This window comes from Argiope bruennichi, chromosome X2 (genome assembly GCF_947563725.1).
Source record: "Argiope bruennichi chromosome X2, qqArgBrue1.1, whole genome shotgun sequence".
Taxonomy (NCBI): domain Eukaryota; kingdom Metazoa; phylum Arthropoda; class Arachnida; order Araneae; family Araneidae; genus Argiope; species Argiope bruennichi.
Window position 1 is genome coordinate 32,952,399 of NC_079163.1, and position 18,978 is coordinate 32,971,376.

At 27.4% G+C, this 18,978-nt stretch overlaps 1 protein-coding gene across 15 annotated transcripts in view; it reads right to left on the reverse strand.

Annotated features, from left to right (window-relative positions):
* LOC129960843 (uncharacterized) overlaps positions 1 to 18,978 on the reverse strand; it is an 83,001-nt gene that overhangs the window by 16,731 nt on the left and 47,292 nt on the right. For 3 of the 15 annotated variants that reach the window (XM_056074522.1, XM_056074523.1, XM_056074517.1), the window contains 16 exons: positions 18,585 to 18,638; positions 16,756 to 16,800; positions 14,278 to 14,331; positions 13,451 to 13,528; positions 13,181 to 13,237; positions 11,303 to 11,347; positions 10,672 to 10,725; positions 9,573 to 9,629; positions 8,955 to 9,008; positions 7,861 to 7,917; positions 5,977 to 6,021; positions 5,349 to 5,402; positions 4,243 to 4,299; positions 2,366 to 2,410; positions 1,783 to 1,836; positions 686 to 739 (listed from right to left, as the gene is read on the reverse strand). In XM_056074522.1, the coding sequence (XP_055930497.1) occupies positions 686 to 739; positions 1,783 to 1,836; positions 2,366 to 2,410; positions 4,243 to 4,299; positions 5,349 to 5,402; positions 5,977 to 6,021; positions 7,861 to 7,917; positions 8,955 to 9,008; positions 9,573 to 9,629; positions 10,672 to 10,725; positions 11,303 to 11,347; positions 13,181 to 13,237; positions 13,451 to 13,528; positions 14,278 to 14,331; positions 16,756 to 16,800; positions 18,585 to 18,638 (864 nt within the window). The remainder of the gene's footprint in view (positions 1 to 685; positions 740 to 1,782; positions 1,837 to 2,365; positions 2,411 to 4,242; positions 4,300 to 5,348; positions 5,403 to 5,976; positions 6,022 to 7,860; positions 7,918 to 8,954; positions 9,009 to 9,572; positions 9,630 to 10,671; positions 10,726 to 11,302; positions 11,348 to 13,180; positions 13,238 to 13,450; positions 13,529 to 14,277; positions 14,332 to 16,755; positions 16,801 to 18,584; positions 18,639 to 18,978) is intronic. The other 12 variants (XM_056074521.1, XM_056074519.1, XM_056074518.1 and 9 more) reach the window with 12 other exon arrangements.

Sequence of the window (18,978 nt, forward strand, 5' to 3'; positions counted from 1 at the left end):
TGAGATATTTCTTGATTTTTTTAAAAAGATATCTTGCTTCATATATTTATTTGAATGTATTATATCCAGTTATTAACTGTAAAACAAGATTTTCAAGCCTTCTATTTCAACTCCTTTAGTGTTCTGAGCACTGAACTTTTAATTTAGAACTTATATTTAATGCAATTTTTACTCTTTTCATTTTCTGTATTTATCTTATATGTTTTTTTAAAGAACATTTTCACTTTATAATAGCCGACTTCAATCACAATGGACAGTTACAATTTTAGGAATTTTGGGAGTAACATATTTTATTTTCTTAGGAAACACAAAAATACGCATTAAAATTTTAAATAAATCTTTAATGCATTAAGAAATACTCTCTCAAACGAATCATAATTTTCAGTTTATAAAATGATTAATTGAAAATTAATTAATGTAACATTAAAAATTTTCTTCTCCTATTATAACATGGAGAATTACAGCCCTTAAGAATTCTTATGACGAAATTAAGTGAAATTATCAAAATTTATTATAGAGCACGTATAAAGCTGAAAAGAATTAATCTCAAAATTCGATTACGACTGCTTCAAATTAGGAAGCCACTTACATTTTATGAAAAAATAAACTTCGACATATAAAAATGTTAAATACAAATGTCTCATTATTACTATATTGATATAACATGCTAGAAAAAAATTTTTACCTCTCTGTTGATGAAACATGATCTTCCGAGTATTCGGTCGCTACGACAGTTGTTCTACGTAAAAAAAAAAATAATACAGAGATAAGTGTTAAAACCAATTTTTAGCATAGTCTCTATTTCCAAAATAATTAACTTTTTAAGAAAATAGTACTGTTTCTAAAATTATGTTAAGAAATTAATAATTTAAATTTCTTCATGAGATATCTGTTTTCATTTGCATTTACTTCTCTTTAATTAAGATAAACAGGCTAGAAAACAATTTTTACTTTTCTGCTGATAAAACCGGATCTTATGATTCGTCAGTCTATGCAACATTACTTCCACGAAAAAAGAAAAAAAAAATACGGAGCTAAGTCATAAAATCTAAATTTAGCATATTCTATACTTCGAAAAAAATTTATTTTTTATAGAAATAGTACTATTTCAAAAATTATGATCAGAAATTAATCTTTTCAATATTTTCACGGGTCATCTCTTATTATTTGCATTTACATGACTTCTTTGCCTTCCTCATTACTTCCAACCCACAAGAACGTCGATTTAACAATTGTATTAATGCAAAAAAAATTTCATTGTACCTTCGAACTTCAGGAATCTACGTTCGTTTTCCAGACTGCCGACAATAATTTTTGTGCCTTATCTTAGGGTATCAAAAACAAAAATACTCAGAATCATATTAAACATACAAATACTGGCACGTCGATTAGCTTAGTTGTTTAATTATGATATTATCTAAAATTAGGAAACAGAAGATTGCATATTCCAAGATGACCTTTGTAATTTTTAACCTAAGCCACACAATCTTAAATTCATCTTCTTGTAAATTTACATGTCAGACATAACAGCGAACAAAGAATGTTTCAAAAGTCTGGAAATATAAAGCGCATTGCTTAATTTTAATGTTTATATAAATGTTTCTTCGAAACTGAATTCAATTTTCTCAAAAATTTCCTCATCAGGAAAAGTAATAATATTGCCTTTCTGTAAAAAGAAACATACGTATAGTGCGAAAATTAAATTCTGATATAAGAAAAATGAAATTGCAGCAAGTAAATGTTTTTTTAATAGAGATGAACATGCTATCAAACAGATTTTACCCTGTAGATGCAGAAGGTTGATCTTCTTCCATTACTGTAACTGGTGAGGATCCCCTACAAAAGAAAAATAATTTAAGTATTAAATGGCGAAAACATTTCTTTGCATTCATTCAATTTTATAAAACTTAATTTATTTTCAAAATTTCTTTTCTTTTTATTTTAGCCTTTTTATCTCTATTTTTATTCCTGAAAAAAAGGACATTTAAAAAAAAAATTAGTTGTTTCAATGGTTGGCATTTCTCGCTGGCAATATCTGTAACCCGCAAGTATAACTACCTAAAAAATCATACCTTAAAATACTTTCTCAGATTTATTAAAAATTAAAAATTGTTTTTAAAATTTAATTAGTGCACCATTAAAAATTTTCTTCTCCTATTATAACATGGAGAACTGCAGTCCGTAAGAAATATTAGTACAGAAATTAACTGAAATTACCAGCTTTTATTTTAGGGCACGTATGTAGCTGAAAAGGATTAATTTCAAAATTCGATGACGAAAAAATAAACTTCGACATAAGAAAATGTTAAATACAAATGTCTCATTATTACTACGTTGATATAACATGCTAGAAAACTATTTTTACCTCTCTGCTGAAGAACCCTTGCCTTCTGAGTCTTCGTTACTTGTTCTACATAAAGAAAATACAGATATAAGAGATAAAACCAAACTTTATCATAGGCTCTATTTCCGACAAAATTCTTTTTTTAAGAAAATAGTACTATTTCTTAAATTATGTGAAGAAATTAATCTTTTAAATATCTTCATGAGATATCTGTTATCATTTGCATTTACTTCACTTCTTTGCCATCCTCATTACATCCAACCCACAAGAATGTCGACATAACAATGCCATCCAAGCAACAACAAAACAAAAAAAAAAAAAAAAAACTTTTATTCTACCACCGATATTTAGGAATCTACGATCGTTTCCCAAGAAAAATATTTTTTATGCGTTTTCTTTAGATGATAAAAAAAAAAAAAATACTCGGAATCTTATTAAACATACGATTACCGACACGTCGAATACCCTGGTTCTTTGATTATTATATTGTCTCAAATTAGAAAGCAGCAGATTGCATATTCCAAGATAGCCTTTGTAAATTTAAACCAAAGGCCCTCATTCTTAAATTCATCTTCTGAGTAAATTTACATCTTACACATAACAGCGAAAACAGAATGTTTGAATTCCCCCCAGCTACCTACAAATTTTGTATGCATTAGGCATGCTTACAAGGCTGATCTTCGACAGAAAAAGATATCAATGCGTCGTGGGGCAAATATGTACAAAAATATTCAGTCATAAAAATTTGATCTTGAAAGATTTAATTAGATATAAATTTAAAAACTTGTTCATAGAAATATTTCTTAGCTGTATTCAGACTCTTTCTAAGGCCAAGGGAAATATGCATCCCACAAATTTATCAATCTGTGTTCGCAAAAATTCTGACAAATTTTTTAGCAAGATCGGAACTTATATGCTTCTGTTCCTTGTTTAGTACAAAATGGTGTGTCTTTATATGTTACTTAAGTTATAATTTAACATATTAATTCATTTATAAAATTAAATTTATTGAATAATTTTATAAAATATTTTCTTAAGCCAGTCGCAATCCTAAAAATATTGAAAGTATCATGACAAGAAAAAAAGGCCTTTTGAAAGGTTAAAATGATATATCATATTAAACATCTAATTTATTACCAATTGATGAAAACAATACGTTGAATCAGAATTACGTTACTATTGAACTATATTATAGTTACGAAGCATTAATGTCCAAAACGATTTATTACCTGATGCCAGAACAAACATCTCAATGAAGATTCATATTTGAAATAGAATCATTAAGACTAAAGAAAGGAAAGGTTGCTTTGCGACTATATATCAATTATTGAAGAATTAATTTAATTTTTTTTTGTGTACATGTTACTCTTTTCATTTTTATTTATTCAAATTATATTTTTTTGTAAAATACTTTTTGTATAAAAAGAAAATTTTCACTTTATTTCAGCTGACTTCAATTATAATGGACAATTACTGTTTCAGGAATTTTAGGAGTAATTAATTTTCTTTTCTTAGGAAAGACAAATATACGCATAAAAATTTTAAATAAATCTTTAATGCATTGAGAAATACTCTCTCAAACGAATCATAATTTTCAGTTTATAAAATGCTTAATTGAAAATTAATTAGTGTACCATTAAAAATTTTCTTCTCCTATTATAACATGGAGAATTACAGCCCTTAAGAATTCTTATGACAAAATTAAGTGAAATTATCAAAATTTATTTTAGAGCACGTATAAAGCTGAAAAGAATTAATTTCAAAATTCGATTACGACTGCTTCAAATTAGGAAGCCACTTACATTTTATGAAAAAATAAACTTCGAAATAAGAAAATGTTAAATGCAAATGTCTCATTATTACTAAATTGATATAACATGCTACAAAACAATTTTTACCTCTCTGCTGATGAAACCTGATCATCCGAGTATTCGGTCGCTACAACATTTGTTCTACTAAAAAAAAAAAAAAAAAAAAAAAAAAATACAGAGATAAGTGTTAAAACCAAACTTTAGCATAGGCTCTTTTTCCAAAAAATTTGATTTTTTAAGAAAATAGTACTAATTCTAAAATTATGTCAAGAAATTAATCTTTTAAATATTTTCATGGGATATTTGTTATTATTTGCGATTACTTCTCTTTATTAAATATAAACTGGCTAGAAAACATTTTTTACCTTTCTGCTGGAAAAACCAGATATTCTCTTTCGTCCTTTTCTGGAACATTTCTTTCACGGAAAGAAAACAGTACGCGGTTAAGTCATAAAAACAAAATTTAGCATATTCTATACTTCCAAAAAAATTTAATTTTTATAGAAATAGTACTATTTCAAAAATTATGATAAGAAATTAATCTTTTCAATATTTTCCCGGGTCATCTCTTATAATTTGTTTTTACTTCGCTTCTTTGCCTTCCTCATTACTTCCAACCCTCAAGAATGTCGATTCAACAATGGCATCCAGGCAAGAAAAAATTTCATTCTACCTCCGAACTTCAGGAATATACGTTCGTTTGCCAGTCTACCGACAAGGATTTTTTGTGCCTTTTCTTAGGGTATCAAAAACAAAAATACTCAGAATCATATTAAACATACAAATACTGGCACGTCGATTAGCTTAGTTGTTTAATTATGATATTGTCTAAAATTAGGAAACAGAAGATTGCATATTCCAAGATGACCTTTGCAATTTTTAACCTAAGGCACACAATCTTAAATTCATCTTCTTGTAAATTTACATGTCAGACATAACAGCGAACAAAGAATGTTTCAAAAGTCTGGAAATATAAAGCGCATTGCTTAATTTTAATGTTTATATAAATGTTTCTTCGAAACTGAATTCAATTTTCTCAAAAATTTCCTCATCAGCAAAAGTAATAAGATTGTCTTTCTGTAAAAAGTAACATACGTATTGTGCGAAAATTAAATTCTGATATAAGAAAAATGTAATTGCAGCAAGTAAATGTTTTTTTAATAGAGATGAACATGCTATCAAACAGATTTTACCCTGTAGATGCAGAAGGTTGATCTTCTTCCATTACTGTAACTGGTGAGGATCCCCTACAAAAGAAAAATAATTGAAGTATTAAATGTCGAAAACATTTCTTTGCATTCATTCAATTTTATAAAACTTAATTTATTTTGAAAATTTCTTTTCTTTTTATTTTAGCCTTTTTATCTCTATTTTTATGCCTGGAAAAAAAGGACATTTTTTAAAAATAAAAAAAAAATTAGTTGTTTCAATGGTTGGCATTTCTCGCTGGCAATATCTGTAACCCGCAAGTATAACTACCTAAAAAATCATACCTTAAAATACTTTCCCAGATTTATTAAAAATTAAAAATTGTTTTTAAAATTTAATTAGTGTACCATTAAAAATTTTCTTCTCCTATTATAACATTGAGAATTGCAGTCCGTAAGAAATATTAGTACAGAAATTAACTGAAATTACCAGATTTTATTTTAGGGCACGTATGAAGGTGAAAAGGATTAATTTCAAAATTCGATGACGACTTCTTCAAATTAGGAAGCTACTTACATTTTATGAAAAAATAAACTTCGACATAAGAAAATGTTAAATACAAATGTCTCATTATTACTACGTTGATATAACAGGCTAGAAAACTATTTTTACCTCTCTGCTGATGACCCCTGGTCTTCGGACTTATCGTCACTTGTTCTACATAAAGAAAATACAGATATAAGAGATAAAACCAAACTTTATCATAGGCTCTATTTCCGACAAAATTATTTTTTTAAGAAAATAGTACTATTTCTTAAATTATGTGAAGAAATTAATCTTTTAAATATTTTCATGAGATATTTGTTATCATTTGCATTTACTTCACTTCTTTGCCATCCTCATTACATCCAACCCACAAGAATGTGGATATAACAATGGCATCCAAGCAAAAAAAAAAAAAAAAAAAAAAAAACTCATTTTACCACCGAAATTCAGGAATCTACGATCGTTTCCCAAACTCAAGAAAAGGATTTTTTATGCGTTTTCTCGTTTTCTTTAGATGATCATAAACAAAAATACTCAGAATCATATTAAACATACGAATACCGACACGTCGAATAGCCTGGTTCTTTGATTATTATATTATCTCAAATTAGAAAGCAGCAGATTGCATATTCCAAGATAGCCTTTGTAAATTTAAACCAAAGGCCCTCATTCTTAAATTCATCTTCTGAGTAAATTTACATCTTACACATAACAGCGAAAACAGAATGTTTGAACCCCCCCCCCCAGCTAACTACAATTTTTGTATGCATTACGCATGCTTACAAGGCTGATCTTGGACAGAAAAACATATCAATGCGTCGTGTTGCAAATATGTACAAAAATATTCAGTCATAAAAATTTGATCATGAAAGATTTAATTAGATATAAATTAAAAAACTTGTTTATAGAAATATTGCTTAGCTGTACTCAGACTCTTTCTAAGGCCAAGGGAAATATGCATCCCACAAATTTATCAATCTGTGTTCTCAAAAATTCTGACAGATTTTTCAGCAAGATCGGAACTTATATGCTTCTGTTCCTTGTTTCTTGCAAAATGGTGTGTCTTGATTTGTTACTTAGTTATTAGTTAAACAAATTAATTCATTTATAAAATTAAATTTATTGAAGATTTTTATAAAACATTTTCTTAAGCCAGTCGCAATTCTAAAAATATTTAAAGTATCATAAGGAAAAAACGGCCTCTTGAAAGGTTAAAATGATATATCATATTAAACATCTAATTTATTACCAATTGATGAAATTAATATGTTGAATCAGAATTACATTACTATTGAACTATATTATAGTTACGAAGCATTAATGTCCAAGACGATTTATTACCTGATGCCAGAACAAACATCTCAATGAAGATTCACATTTGAAATAGAATCATTAAGACTAAAGAAAGGAAAGGTTGCTTTGCGACTATATATCAATTATTGAAGAATTAATTTAATTATTTTTTGTGTACATTTTACTCTTTTCATTTTTATTTATTCAAATTATATTTTTTTATAAAATACTTTTTGTATAAAAAGTACATTTTCACTTTATTTCAGTTGACTTCAATTCCAATGGACAATTACTGTTTTAGGAATTTTAGGAGTAACAAATTTTCTTTTCTTAGGAAACACAAATATACGCATAAAAATTTTAAATAAATCTTTAATGCATTGAGAAATACTCTCTCAAACGAATCATAATTTTCAGTTTATAAAATGTTTAATTGAAAATTAATTAGTGTACCATTAAAAATTTTCTTCTCCTATTATAACATGGAGAATTACAGCCCTTAAGAATTCTTATGACAAAATTAAGTGAAATTATCAAAATTTATTTTAGAGCACGTATAAAGCTGAAAAGAATTAATTTCAAAATTCGATTACGACTGCTTCAAATTAGGAAGCCACTTACATTTTATGAAAAAATAAACTTCGACATAAGAAAATGTTAAATACAAATGTCTCATTTTTACTAAATTGATATAACATGCTAGAAAACAATTTTTACCTCTCTGCTGATGAAACCTGATCATCGGAGTATTCGGTCGCTACAACATTTGTTCTACCAAAAAAAAAAAAAAATACAGAGATAAGTGTTAAAACAAAACTTTAGCATAGGCTCTTTTTCTAAAAAATTTGATTTTTTATGAAAATAGTACTAATTCTAAAATTATGTCAAGAAATTAATCTTTTAAATATTTTCATGGGATATTTGTTATTATTTGCGATTACTTCTCTTTATTAAATATAAACTGGCTAGAAAACATTTTTTACCTTTCTGCTGGAAAAACCAGATATTCTCTTTCGTCCTTTTCTGGAACATTTCTTTCACGGAAAGAAAACAGTACGCGGTTAAATCATAAAAACAAAATTTAGCATATTCTATACTTCCAAAAAAATTTAATTTTTATAGAAATAGTACTATTTCAAAAATTATGATAAGAAATTAATCTTTTCAATATTTTCACGGGTCATCTCTTATAATTGGTTTTTACTTCGCTTCTTTGCCTTCCTCATTACTTCCAACCCTCAAGAATGTCGATTCAACAATGGCATCCATGCAAGAAAAAATTTCATTCTACCTCCGAACTTCAGGAATATACGTTCGTTTGCCAGTCTACCGACAAGGATTTTTTGTGCCTTTTCTTAGGGTATCAAAAACAAAAATACTCAGAATCATATTAAACATACAAATACTGGCACGTCGATTAGCTTAGTTGTTTAATTATGATATTGTCTAAAATTAGGAAACAGAAGATTGCATATTCCAAGATGACCTTTGCAATTTTTAACCTAAGGCACACAATCTTAAATTCATCTTCTTGTAAATTTACATGTCAGACATAACAGCGAACAAAGAATGTTTCAAAAGTCTGGAAATATAAAGCGCATTGCTTAATTTTAATGTTTATATAAATGTTTCTTCGAAACTGAATTCAATTTTCTCAAAAATTTCCTCATCAGCAAAAGTAATAAGATTGTCTTTCTGTAAAAAGTAACATACGTATTGTGCGAAAAATAAATTCTGATATAAGAAAAATGTAATTGCAGCAAGTAAATGTTTTTTTAATAGAGATGAACATGCTATCAAACAGATTTTACCCTGTAGATGCAGAAGGTTGATCTTCTTCCATTACTGTAACTGGTGAGGATCCCCTACAAAAGAAAAATAATTGAAGTATTAAATGTCGAAAACATTTCTTTGCATTCATTCAATTTTATAAAACTTAATTTATTTTGAAAATTTCTTTTCTTTTTATTTTAGCCTTTTTATCTCTATTTTTATTCCTGAAAAAAAGGACATTTAAAAAAAAAATTAGTTGTTTCAATGGTTGGCATTTCTCGCTGGCAATATCTGTAACCCGCAAGTATAACTACCTAAAAAATCATACCTTAAAATACTTTCCCAGATTTATTAAAAATTAAAAATTGTTTTTAAAATTTAATTAGTGTACCATTAAAAATTTTCTTCTCCTATTATAACATTGAGAATTGCAGTCCGTAAGAAATATTAGTACAGAAATTAACTGAAATTACCAGATTTTATTTTAGGGCACGTATGAAGGTGAAAAGGATTAATTTCAAAATTCGATGACGACTTCTTCAAATTAGGAAGCTACTTACATTTTATGAAAAAATAAACTTCGACATAAGAAAATGTTAAATACAAATGTCTCATTATTACTACGTTGATATAACATGCTAGAAAACAATTTTTACCTCTCTGCTGATGAAACCTGATCATCCGAGTATTCGGTCGCTACAACATTTGTTCTACTAAAAAAAAAAAAAAAAAAAATACAGAGATAAGTGTTAAAACCAAACTTTAGCATAGGCTCTTTTTCTAAAAAATTTGATTTTTTAAGAAAATAGTACTAATTCTAAAATTATGTCAAGAAATTAATCTTTTAAATATTTTCATGGGATATTTGTTATTATTTGCGATTACTTCTCTTTATTAAAGATAAACTGGCTAGAAAATATTTTTTACCTTTCTGCTGGAAAAACCAGATATTCTCTTTCGTCCTTTTCTGGAACATTTCTTTCACAGAAAGAAATCAGTACGCGGTTAAGTCATAAAAACAAAATTTAGCATATTCTGTACTTCCAAAAAAATTTAATTTTTATAGAAATAGTACTATTTCAAAAATTATGATAAGAAATTAATCTTTTCAATATTTTCACGGGTCATCTCTTATCATTTGTTTTTACTTTGCTTCTTTGCCTTCCTCATTACATCCAACCCTCAAGAATGTCGATTCAACAATGGCATCCAGGCAAGAAAAAATTTCATTCTACCTCCGAACTTCAGGAATATACGTTCGTTTGCCAGTCTGCCGACAAGGATTTTTTGTGCCTTTTCTTAGGGTATCAAAAACAAAAATACTCAGAATCATATTAAACATACAAATACTGGCACGTCGATTAGCTTAGCTGTTTAATTATGATATTGTTTAAAATTAGGAAACAGAAGATTGCATATTCCAAGATGACCTTTGTAATTTTTAACCTAAGGCACACAATCTTAAATTCATCTTCTTGTAAATTTACATGTCAGACATAACAGCGAACAAAGAATGTTTCAAAAGTCAGGAAATATAAAGCGCATTGCTTTATTTTAATGTTTATATAAATGTTTCTTCGAAACTGAATTCAATTTTCTCAAAAATTTCCTCATCATCAAAAGTAATAAGATTGCCTTTCTGTAAAAAGTAACATACGTATAGTGCGAAAAATAAATTCTGATATAAGAAAAATGTAATTGCAGCAAGTAAATGTTTTTTTAATAGAGATGAACATGCTATCAAACAGATTTTACCCTGTAGATGCAGAAGGTTGATCTTCTTCCATTACTGTAACTGGTGAGGATCCCCTACAAAAGAAAAATAATTGAAGTATTAAATGTCGAAAACATTTCTTTGCATTCATTCAATTTTATAAAACTTAATTTATTTAGAAAATTTCTTTTCTTTTTATTTTAGCCTTTTTATCTCTATTTTTATGCCTGAAAAAAAGGACATTTTTTTAAAAATAAAATTAAAAAAAATTAGTTGTTTCAATGATTGGCATTTCTCGCTGGCAATATCTGTAACCAGCAAGTTTAACTACCTAAAAAATCATACCTTAAAATACTTTCCCAGATTTATTAAAAATTAAAAATTGTTTTTAAAATTTAATTAGTGTACCATTAAAAATTTTCTTCTCCTATTATAACATGGAGAATTGCTGTCCGTTAGAAATATTAGTACAGAAATTAACTGAAATTACCAGATTTTAATTTAGGGCACGTATGAAGATGAAAAGGATTAATTTCAAAATTCGATGACGACTTCTTCATATTAGGAAGCTACTTACATTTTATGAAAAATAAACTTCGACATAAGAAAATGTTAAATACAAATGTCTCATTATTACTACGTTGACATAACATGCTAGAAAACAATTTTTACCTCTCTGCTGATGAACTCTTGTCTTCTGACTTATCGTCACTTGTTCTACATAAAGAAAATACAGATATAAGAGATAAAACCAAACTTTATCATAGGCTCTATTTCTGACAAAATTATTTTTTTAAGAAAATAGTACTATTTCTTAAATTATGTGAAGAAATTAATCTTTTAAATATCTTCATGAGATATTTGTTATCATTTGCATTTACTTCACTTCTTTGCCATCCTCATTACATCCAACCCACAAGAATGTGGATATAACAATGCCATACAAGCAAAAAAAAAAAAAAAAAAACTCATTTAACCACCGAAATTCAGGAATCTACGATCGTTTCCCAAACTCAAGAAAAGGTTTTTTATGCGTTTTCTCGTTTTCTTTAGATGATCATAAACAAAAATACTCAGAATCATATTAAACATACGAATACCGACACGTCGAATAGCCTGGTTCCTTGATTATTATATTATCTCAAATTAGAAAGCAGCAGATTGCCTATTCTAAGATAGCTTTTGTAAATTGAAACCAAAGGCCCTCATTTTTATATTCGTCTTCTGAGTAAATTTACATCTTACACATAACAGTGAAAACAGAATGTTTGAATCCCCCCCCCCCAGCTACCTACAATTTTTGTATGCATTACGCATGCTTAAAGGCTGATCTTGGACAGAAAAAGATATCAATGCGTCGTGGGGCAAATATGTACAAAAATATTCAGTCATAAAAATTTGATCATGAAAGATTTAATTAGATATAAATTAAAAAACGTGTTTATAGAAATATTTCTTAGCTGTACTCAGACTCTTTCTAAGGCAAAGGGAAATATGCATCCCACATATTTATCAATCTGTGTTCTCAAAAATTCTGACAGATTTTTCAGCAAGATCGGAACTTATATGCTTCTGTTCCTTGTTTCTTGCAAAATGGTGTGTCTTTATTTGTTACTTAAGTTATTAATTTAACATATTAATTCATTTATAAAATTAAATTTATTGAATAATTTTATAAAACATTTTCTTAAGCCAGTCGCAATTCTAAAAATATTTAAAGTATCATAAGGAAAAAACGGCCTCTTGAAAGGTTAAAATGATATATCATATTAAACATCTAATTTATTACCAATTGATGAAAACAATATGTTGAATCAGAATTACGTTACTATTGAACTATATTATAGTTACGAAGAATTAATGTCCAAAACGATTTATTACCTGATGCCAGAACAAACATCTCAATGAAGATTCACATTTGAAATAGAATCATTAAGACTAAAGAAAGGAAAGGTTGCTTTGCGACTGTATATCAATTATTGAAGAATTAATTTAATTTTTTTTTGTGTACATTTTACTCTTTTCATTTTTATTTATTCAAATTATATTTTTTTATAAAATACTTTTTGTATAAAAAGTACATTTTCACTTTATTTCAGTTGACTTCAATTACAATGGAGAATTACTGTTTTAGGAATTTTAGGAGTAACAAATTTTCTTTTCTTAGGAAACACAAATATACGCATAAAAATTTTAAATAAATCTTTAATGCATTGAGAAATACTCTCTCAAACGAATCATAATTTTCAGTTTATAAAATGTTTAATTGAAAATTAATTAGTGTACCATTAAAAATTTTCTTCTCCTATTATAACATGGAGAATTACAGCCCTTAAGAATTCTTATGAAAAAATTAAGTGAAATTATCAAAATTTATTTTAGAGCACGTATAAAGCTGAAAAGAATTAATTTCAAAATTCGATTACGACTGCTTCAAATTGGGAAGCCACTTACATTTTATGAAAAACTAAACTTCGACATAAGAAAATGTTAAATACAAATGTCTCATTATTACTAAATTGATATAACATGCTAGAAAACAATTTTTACCTCTCTGCTGATGAAACCTGATCATCCGAGTATTCGGTCGCTACAACATTTGTTCTACTAAAAAAAAAAAAAAAAAAATACAGAGATAAGTGTTAAAACCAAACTTTAGCATAGGCTCTTTTTCTAAAAAATTTGATTTTTTAAGAAAATAGTACTAATTCTAAAATTATGTCAAGAAATTAATCTTTTAAATATTTTCATGGGATATTTGTTATTATTTGCGATGACTTCTCTTTATTAAAGATAAACTGGCTAAAAAACATTTTTTACCTTTCTGCTGGAAAAACCAGATATTCTCTTTCGTCCGTTTCTGGAACATTTCTTTCACGGAAAGAAAACAGTACTGGGCTAAGTCATAAAAACAAAATTTAGCATATTCTGTACTTCCAAAAAAATTTATTTTTTCTAGAAATAGTACTATTTTAAAAATTATGATAAGAAATTAATCTTTTCAATATTTTCACGGGTCATCTCTTATCATTTGTTTTTACTTCGCTTCTTTGCCTTCCTCATTACTTCCAACCCTCAAGAATGTCGATTCAACAATGGCATCCAGGCAAGAAAAAATTTCATTCCACCTCCGAACTTCAGGAATCTACGTTCGTTTGCCAGTTTTCCGACAAGGATTTTTTGTGCCTTATCTTAGGGTAATCAAAAACAAAAATACTCAGAATTATATTAAACATACAAATACTGGCATGTCGATTAGCTTAGTTGTTTAATTATGATATTATCTAAAATTAGGAAACAGAAGATTGCATATTCCAAAATGACCTTTGTAATTTTTAACCTAAGGCACACAATCGTAAATTCATCTTCTTGTAAATTTACATGTCAGACATAACAGCGAACAAAGAATGCTTCAAAAGTCTGGAAATATAAAGCGCATTGCTTAATTTTAATGTTTATATAAATGTTTCTTCGAAACTGAATTCAATTTTCTCAAAAATTTCCTCATCAGAAAAAGTATTAAGATTGCCTTAATGTAAAAAGTAACATACGTATAGTGCAAAAATTAAATTCTGATATAAGAAAAATTAAATACGGCAAGTAAATGTTTTTTAATAGAGATGAACATGCAATCAAACAGAATTTACCCTGTAGATGTAGAAGGTTGATCTTCTTCCATTAGGGTAACTGGTGAGGATCCCCTACAAAAGAAAAATAATTGAAGTATTAAATGTCGAAAACATTTCTTTGCATTCATTCAATTTTATAAAACTTAATTTATTTAGAAAATTTCTTTTCTTTTTATTTTAGCATTTTTCTCTCTATTTTTATTGCTGAAAAAAAAACATTTAAAAAAAATTAGTTGTTTCAAAGGTTGGCATTTCTCGCTGGCAATATCTGTAACCCGCAAGTATAACTACCTAAAAAATCATACCTTAAAATGCGTTCCCAGATTTATTTGAATGTTTAAAAAAATCTTTCTTTTCAAGTTAAAGCCATTTTTAATAACCTTTTAAATTTAAGACGAATTATGCTCTTATTGTAAAAATTAAATTCTGATATCTCTCTCTATCATCCTCATTACCTCCTGCCCTCAACAATGTGGATTTAAAAGGGCATTCAAGCAAAAAAAAAAAAAAAAAAAAAAATTGATCCTCCGAACTTCTGGAATCTACTTTCCTTTTCCAGGTTTCGGACAAGGAGGTTTTATGCCTTATTTTTGGATGATCAAAAACAAAATTTCTCAGAATCATGCAAAACATACGAATACCACTCGCCTAATTGTTGGATTATTATATTTTCTCAAATTAGAAAGCAGCAGATTGCATACTCTAAGATGACCTTTCTAGTTTTAAACCAAAGGCCCTCATTCCTAAATTCATCTTTTGCGTAAATTTACATGTCACACATAACAGCGAAAACAGAATGTTTAATCCCCCTTGCCACCTACAATTTATGTGCATTAGGCATGCTTACAAGTCTGATTTTCGACAGAAACAGATATCAATGCGTCGTTGGGCAAATATGTCCAAAAACATTCAATCATAAAACTTTGATCTTGAAAGATTTTATTAGATATAACATTAAAAACCTGTCGTAGAAATATTTCTTAACTGTACTCAAACTCTTTCTAAAGCCAAGGGAAATATGCATCCCACAAATTTATCAATCTGTGTTCGCAAAAATTGTGACAAATTTTTCAGTAAGATCTGAACTTAGATGCTTTAGTTAATATTTTGTACTAAATGGTGTGTCTTGATTTGTTACTTAGTTATTAGTTAAACAAATTAATTCATTTATAAAATTAAATTTATTTAATAAACTAAATGAAACATTTTCTTAGCCAGTCTCAATCCCAAAAACTTTAAATAGTATCATGACATGGAAAAAACGGTCTTTTGAAAGATTTAATGGATATATTAGATTAAACATCGAATTAATTATAAATTAATGAAAACAATACGTTGAATCAGAATTATGTTACTTTTGACATACATTATAGTGACGAAGCATTAGTGTCCAAAAAGATTTAATACAGTGATGGGAGAAATAAATTCAGAATAATGATTTCTGTTAGAAAGAGAGTCAATAAGACTAAAGAAAGAAAAGGTTGGTTTGCAACTGAATATAAATTATTGTAGAATTAATTTACTTCTAAACATTCACCTGATAAAAGAATAGTCTCATTTTTTTTTTTTAAATGTATAAATTGTTACCTCGTAGTATGACTACGCTGATCAAGATAAACTTTAAAATGTGTGAGATAACATGCATGGCAGTAAGAAAGGAACATTGCTAAATGCAAAATTATTTTTCAAAACCGAATAGAAGTTATCCTGTGCCAATTTCAATATTACTCTAAAAATTAATCTTTTTAGATCATTGTTTGATGAATGGCTTATTTATTGGTGATATTTTCCTTGATTTTTTAAAAAGATATCTTGCTTCATATATTTAGTAGAAAATATTACATCCAGCTATTAACTGTAAAACAAGATTTTCAAGCCTTGTACTAAGACTCCCTTAGTGTTGTGAGCACTGAACATCCAATTTAGAAATTATTTTTAATGTAATTTTTACTCTTTTCTTTTTTCTGTATTCATCTTATTTTTTTTTAATAAAAAGTACATTCTCACTTTATAATAGCTGACTTCAGTCACAATGGAAGGTTGCAGTTTTAGGAAATTTCAGAGTAACATTTTTTATTTTCTTAGGAAACACAAATATACGCATAAACGTTTTAAATAAATCTTCAATGCAATGAGAAATACTCTCTCAAACGAATCATAATTTTCAGTTTAAAAAATGTTTAATTGAAAATTGTTTTTGAAATTTAATTAGTGCACCATTAAAATTTTTCTTCTCCTATTATAACATGGAGAATTGTAGTCCGTAAGAAATATTAGTACAGAAATTAACTGAAATTACCACATTTTATTTTAGGGCACGTATGAAGCTGAAAAGGATTAATTTCAAAATTCGATGACGACTTCTTCAAATTAGGAACTTACATTTTACATTTTACTTACATTTTATGAAAAAATAAACTTCGACTTAAAAAAATGTTAAATACAAAAGTCTCATTATTACTAAGTTGATATAACATGCTAGAAAACAATTTTTACCTCTCTGCTGATGAACCCTGGTCTTCTGACTTATCGTCACTTGTTCTACATAAAGAAAATACAGATATAAGAGATAAAACCAAACTTTATCATAGGCTCTATTTCCAACAAAATTATTTTTTTAAGAAAATAGTACTATTTCTTAAATTATGTGAAGAAATTAATCTTTTAAATATCTTCATGAGATATTTGTTATCATTTGCATTTACTTCACTTCTTTGCCATCCTCATTACATCCAACCCACAAGAATGTCAATATAACAATGGCATCCAAGCAAAAAAAAGAAAAAACTCATTTTACCACCGAAATTTAGGAATCTACGATCGTTTCACAAACTCAAGAAAAGGATTTTTTATGCGTTTTCTCGTTTGCTTTAGATGATCATAAACAAAAATACTCAGAATCATATTAAACATACGAATAGCCTGGTTCTTTGATTATTATATTATTTCAAATTAGAAAGCAGCAGATTGCCTATTCTAAGATAGCCTTTGTAAATTGAAACCAAAAGCCCTCATTCTTAAATTCATCTTCTGAGTAAATTTACATCTTACACATAACAGCGAAAACAGAATGTTTGAATTCCCCCCAGCTACCTACAATTTTTGTATGCATTAGACATGCTTACGAGGCTGATCTTCGACAGAAAAAGATATCAGTGCGTCGTGGGGCAAATATGTACAAAAATATTCAGTCATAAAAATTTGATCATGAAAGATTTAATTAGATATAAATTAATAAACTTGTTCATAGAAATATTTCTTAGCTGTACTCAGACTCTTTCTAAGGCCAAGGGAAATATGCATCCCACAAATTTATCAATCTGTGTTCTCAAAAATTCTGACAAATTTTTCAGCAAGATCGGAACTTAATATGCTTCTGTTCCTTGTTTCTTGCAAAATGGTGTGTATTTATTTGTTAATTAAGTTATTAATTTAACATATTAATTCATTTATAAAATTAAATTTATTGAAGATTTTTATAAAACATTTTTTTAAGCCAGTCGCAATTCTAAAAATATTTAAAGGATCATAAGGAAAAAACGGCCTTTTGAAAGGTTAAAATGATATATCATATTAAACATCTAATTTATTACCAATTGATGAAAACAATACGTTGAATCAGAATTACGTTGCTATTGAACTATATTATAGTTACGAAGCATTAATGTCCAAAACGATTTATTACCTGATGCCAGAACAAACATCTCAATGAAGATTCACATTTGAAATAGAATCATTAAGACTAAAGAAAGGAAAGGTTGCTTTGCGACTATATATCAATTATTGAAGAATTAATTTAATTATTTTTTGTGTACATTTTACTCTTTTCATTTTTATTTATTCATATAATATTTTTTTATAAAATACTTTTTGTATAAAAACTACATTTTCAGCTGACTTCAATTATAATGGACAATTACTGTTTTAGGAATTTCAGGTGTAATTAATTTTCTTTTCTTAGGAAACACAAATATACGCATAAAAATTTTAAATAAATCTAAAATGCATTGAGAAATACTTTCTCAAACGAATCATAATTTTCAGTTTATAAAATGTTTAATTGAAAATTGTTTTTAAAATTTTCTTCTCCTCTTATAACATGGAAAATTAAGAATTATTATGATAAAATTAAGTGAAATTATCAACATTTATTTTAGAGCGCGTATAAAGCTGAAAAGAATTAATTTCAAAATTCGATTACGACTGCTTCAAATGAGGAAGCCACTTACATTTTATGAAAAAATAAACTTCGACATAAGAAAATGTTAAATAGAAATGTCTCATTATTTCTACATTGATATAACATGCTAGAAAACAATTTTTACCTCTCTGCTGATGAAACCTCATCTTCTGAGTCTTCGATTGTTATAACACTTGGTCTACGTAAAAAAAAAATAAAAAATAAAAAATACAGAGCTAAGTGATAAAACCAAACTTTAGCATAGGCTAAATTTCCGGAAAAATTAATTTTTTAAGAAAATAGTACAATTTCAAAAATTATGTTAAGAATACAATCTTTTAAATTCTTTCATGAGATATCTCTTATCGATTGTATTTACTTCACTTCTTTGTCATCGACATTATATCCAATTCTCAGGAATGTCGATTTAACAATGGCATCCAAGAAAAGAAAAAAAATCATTCTAACCCCGGACATCAGGAATCTACCACCCTTTTCCAGACTGCCGATAAGGATCTTTTATTCCTTGTCTTTGAATG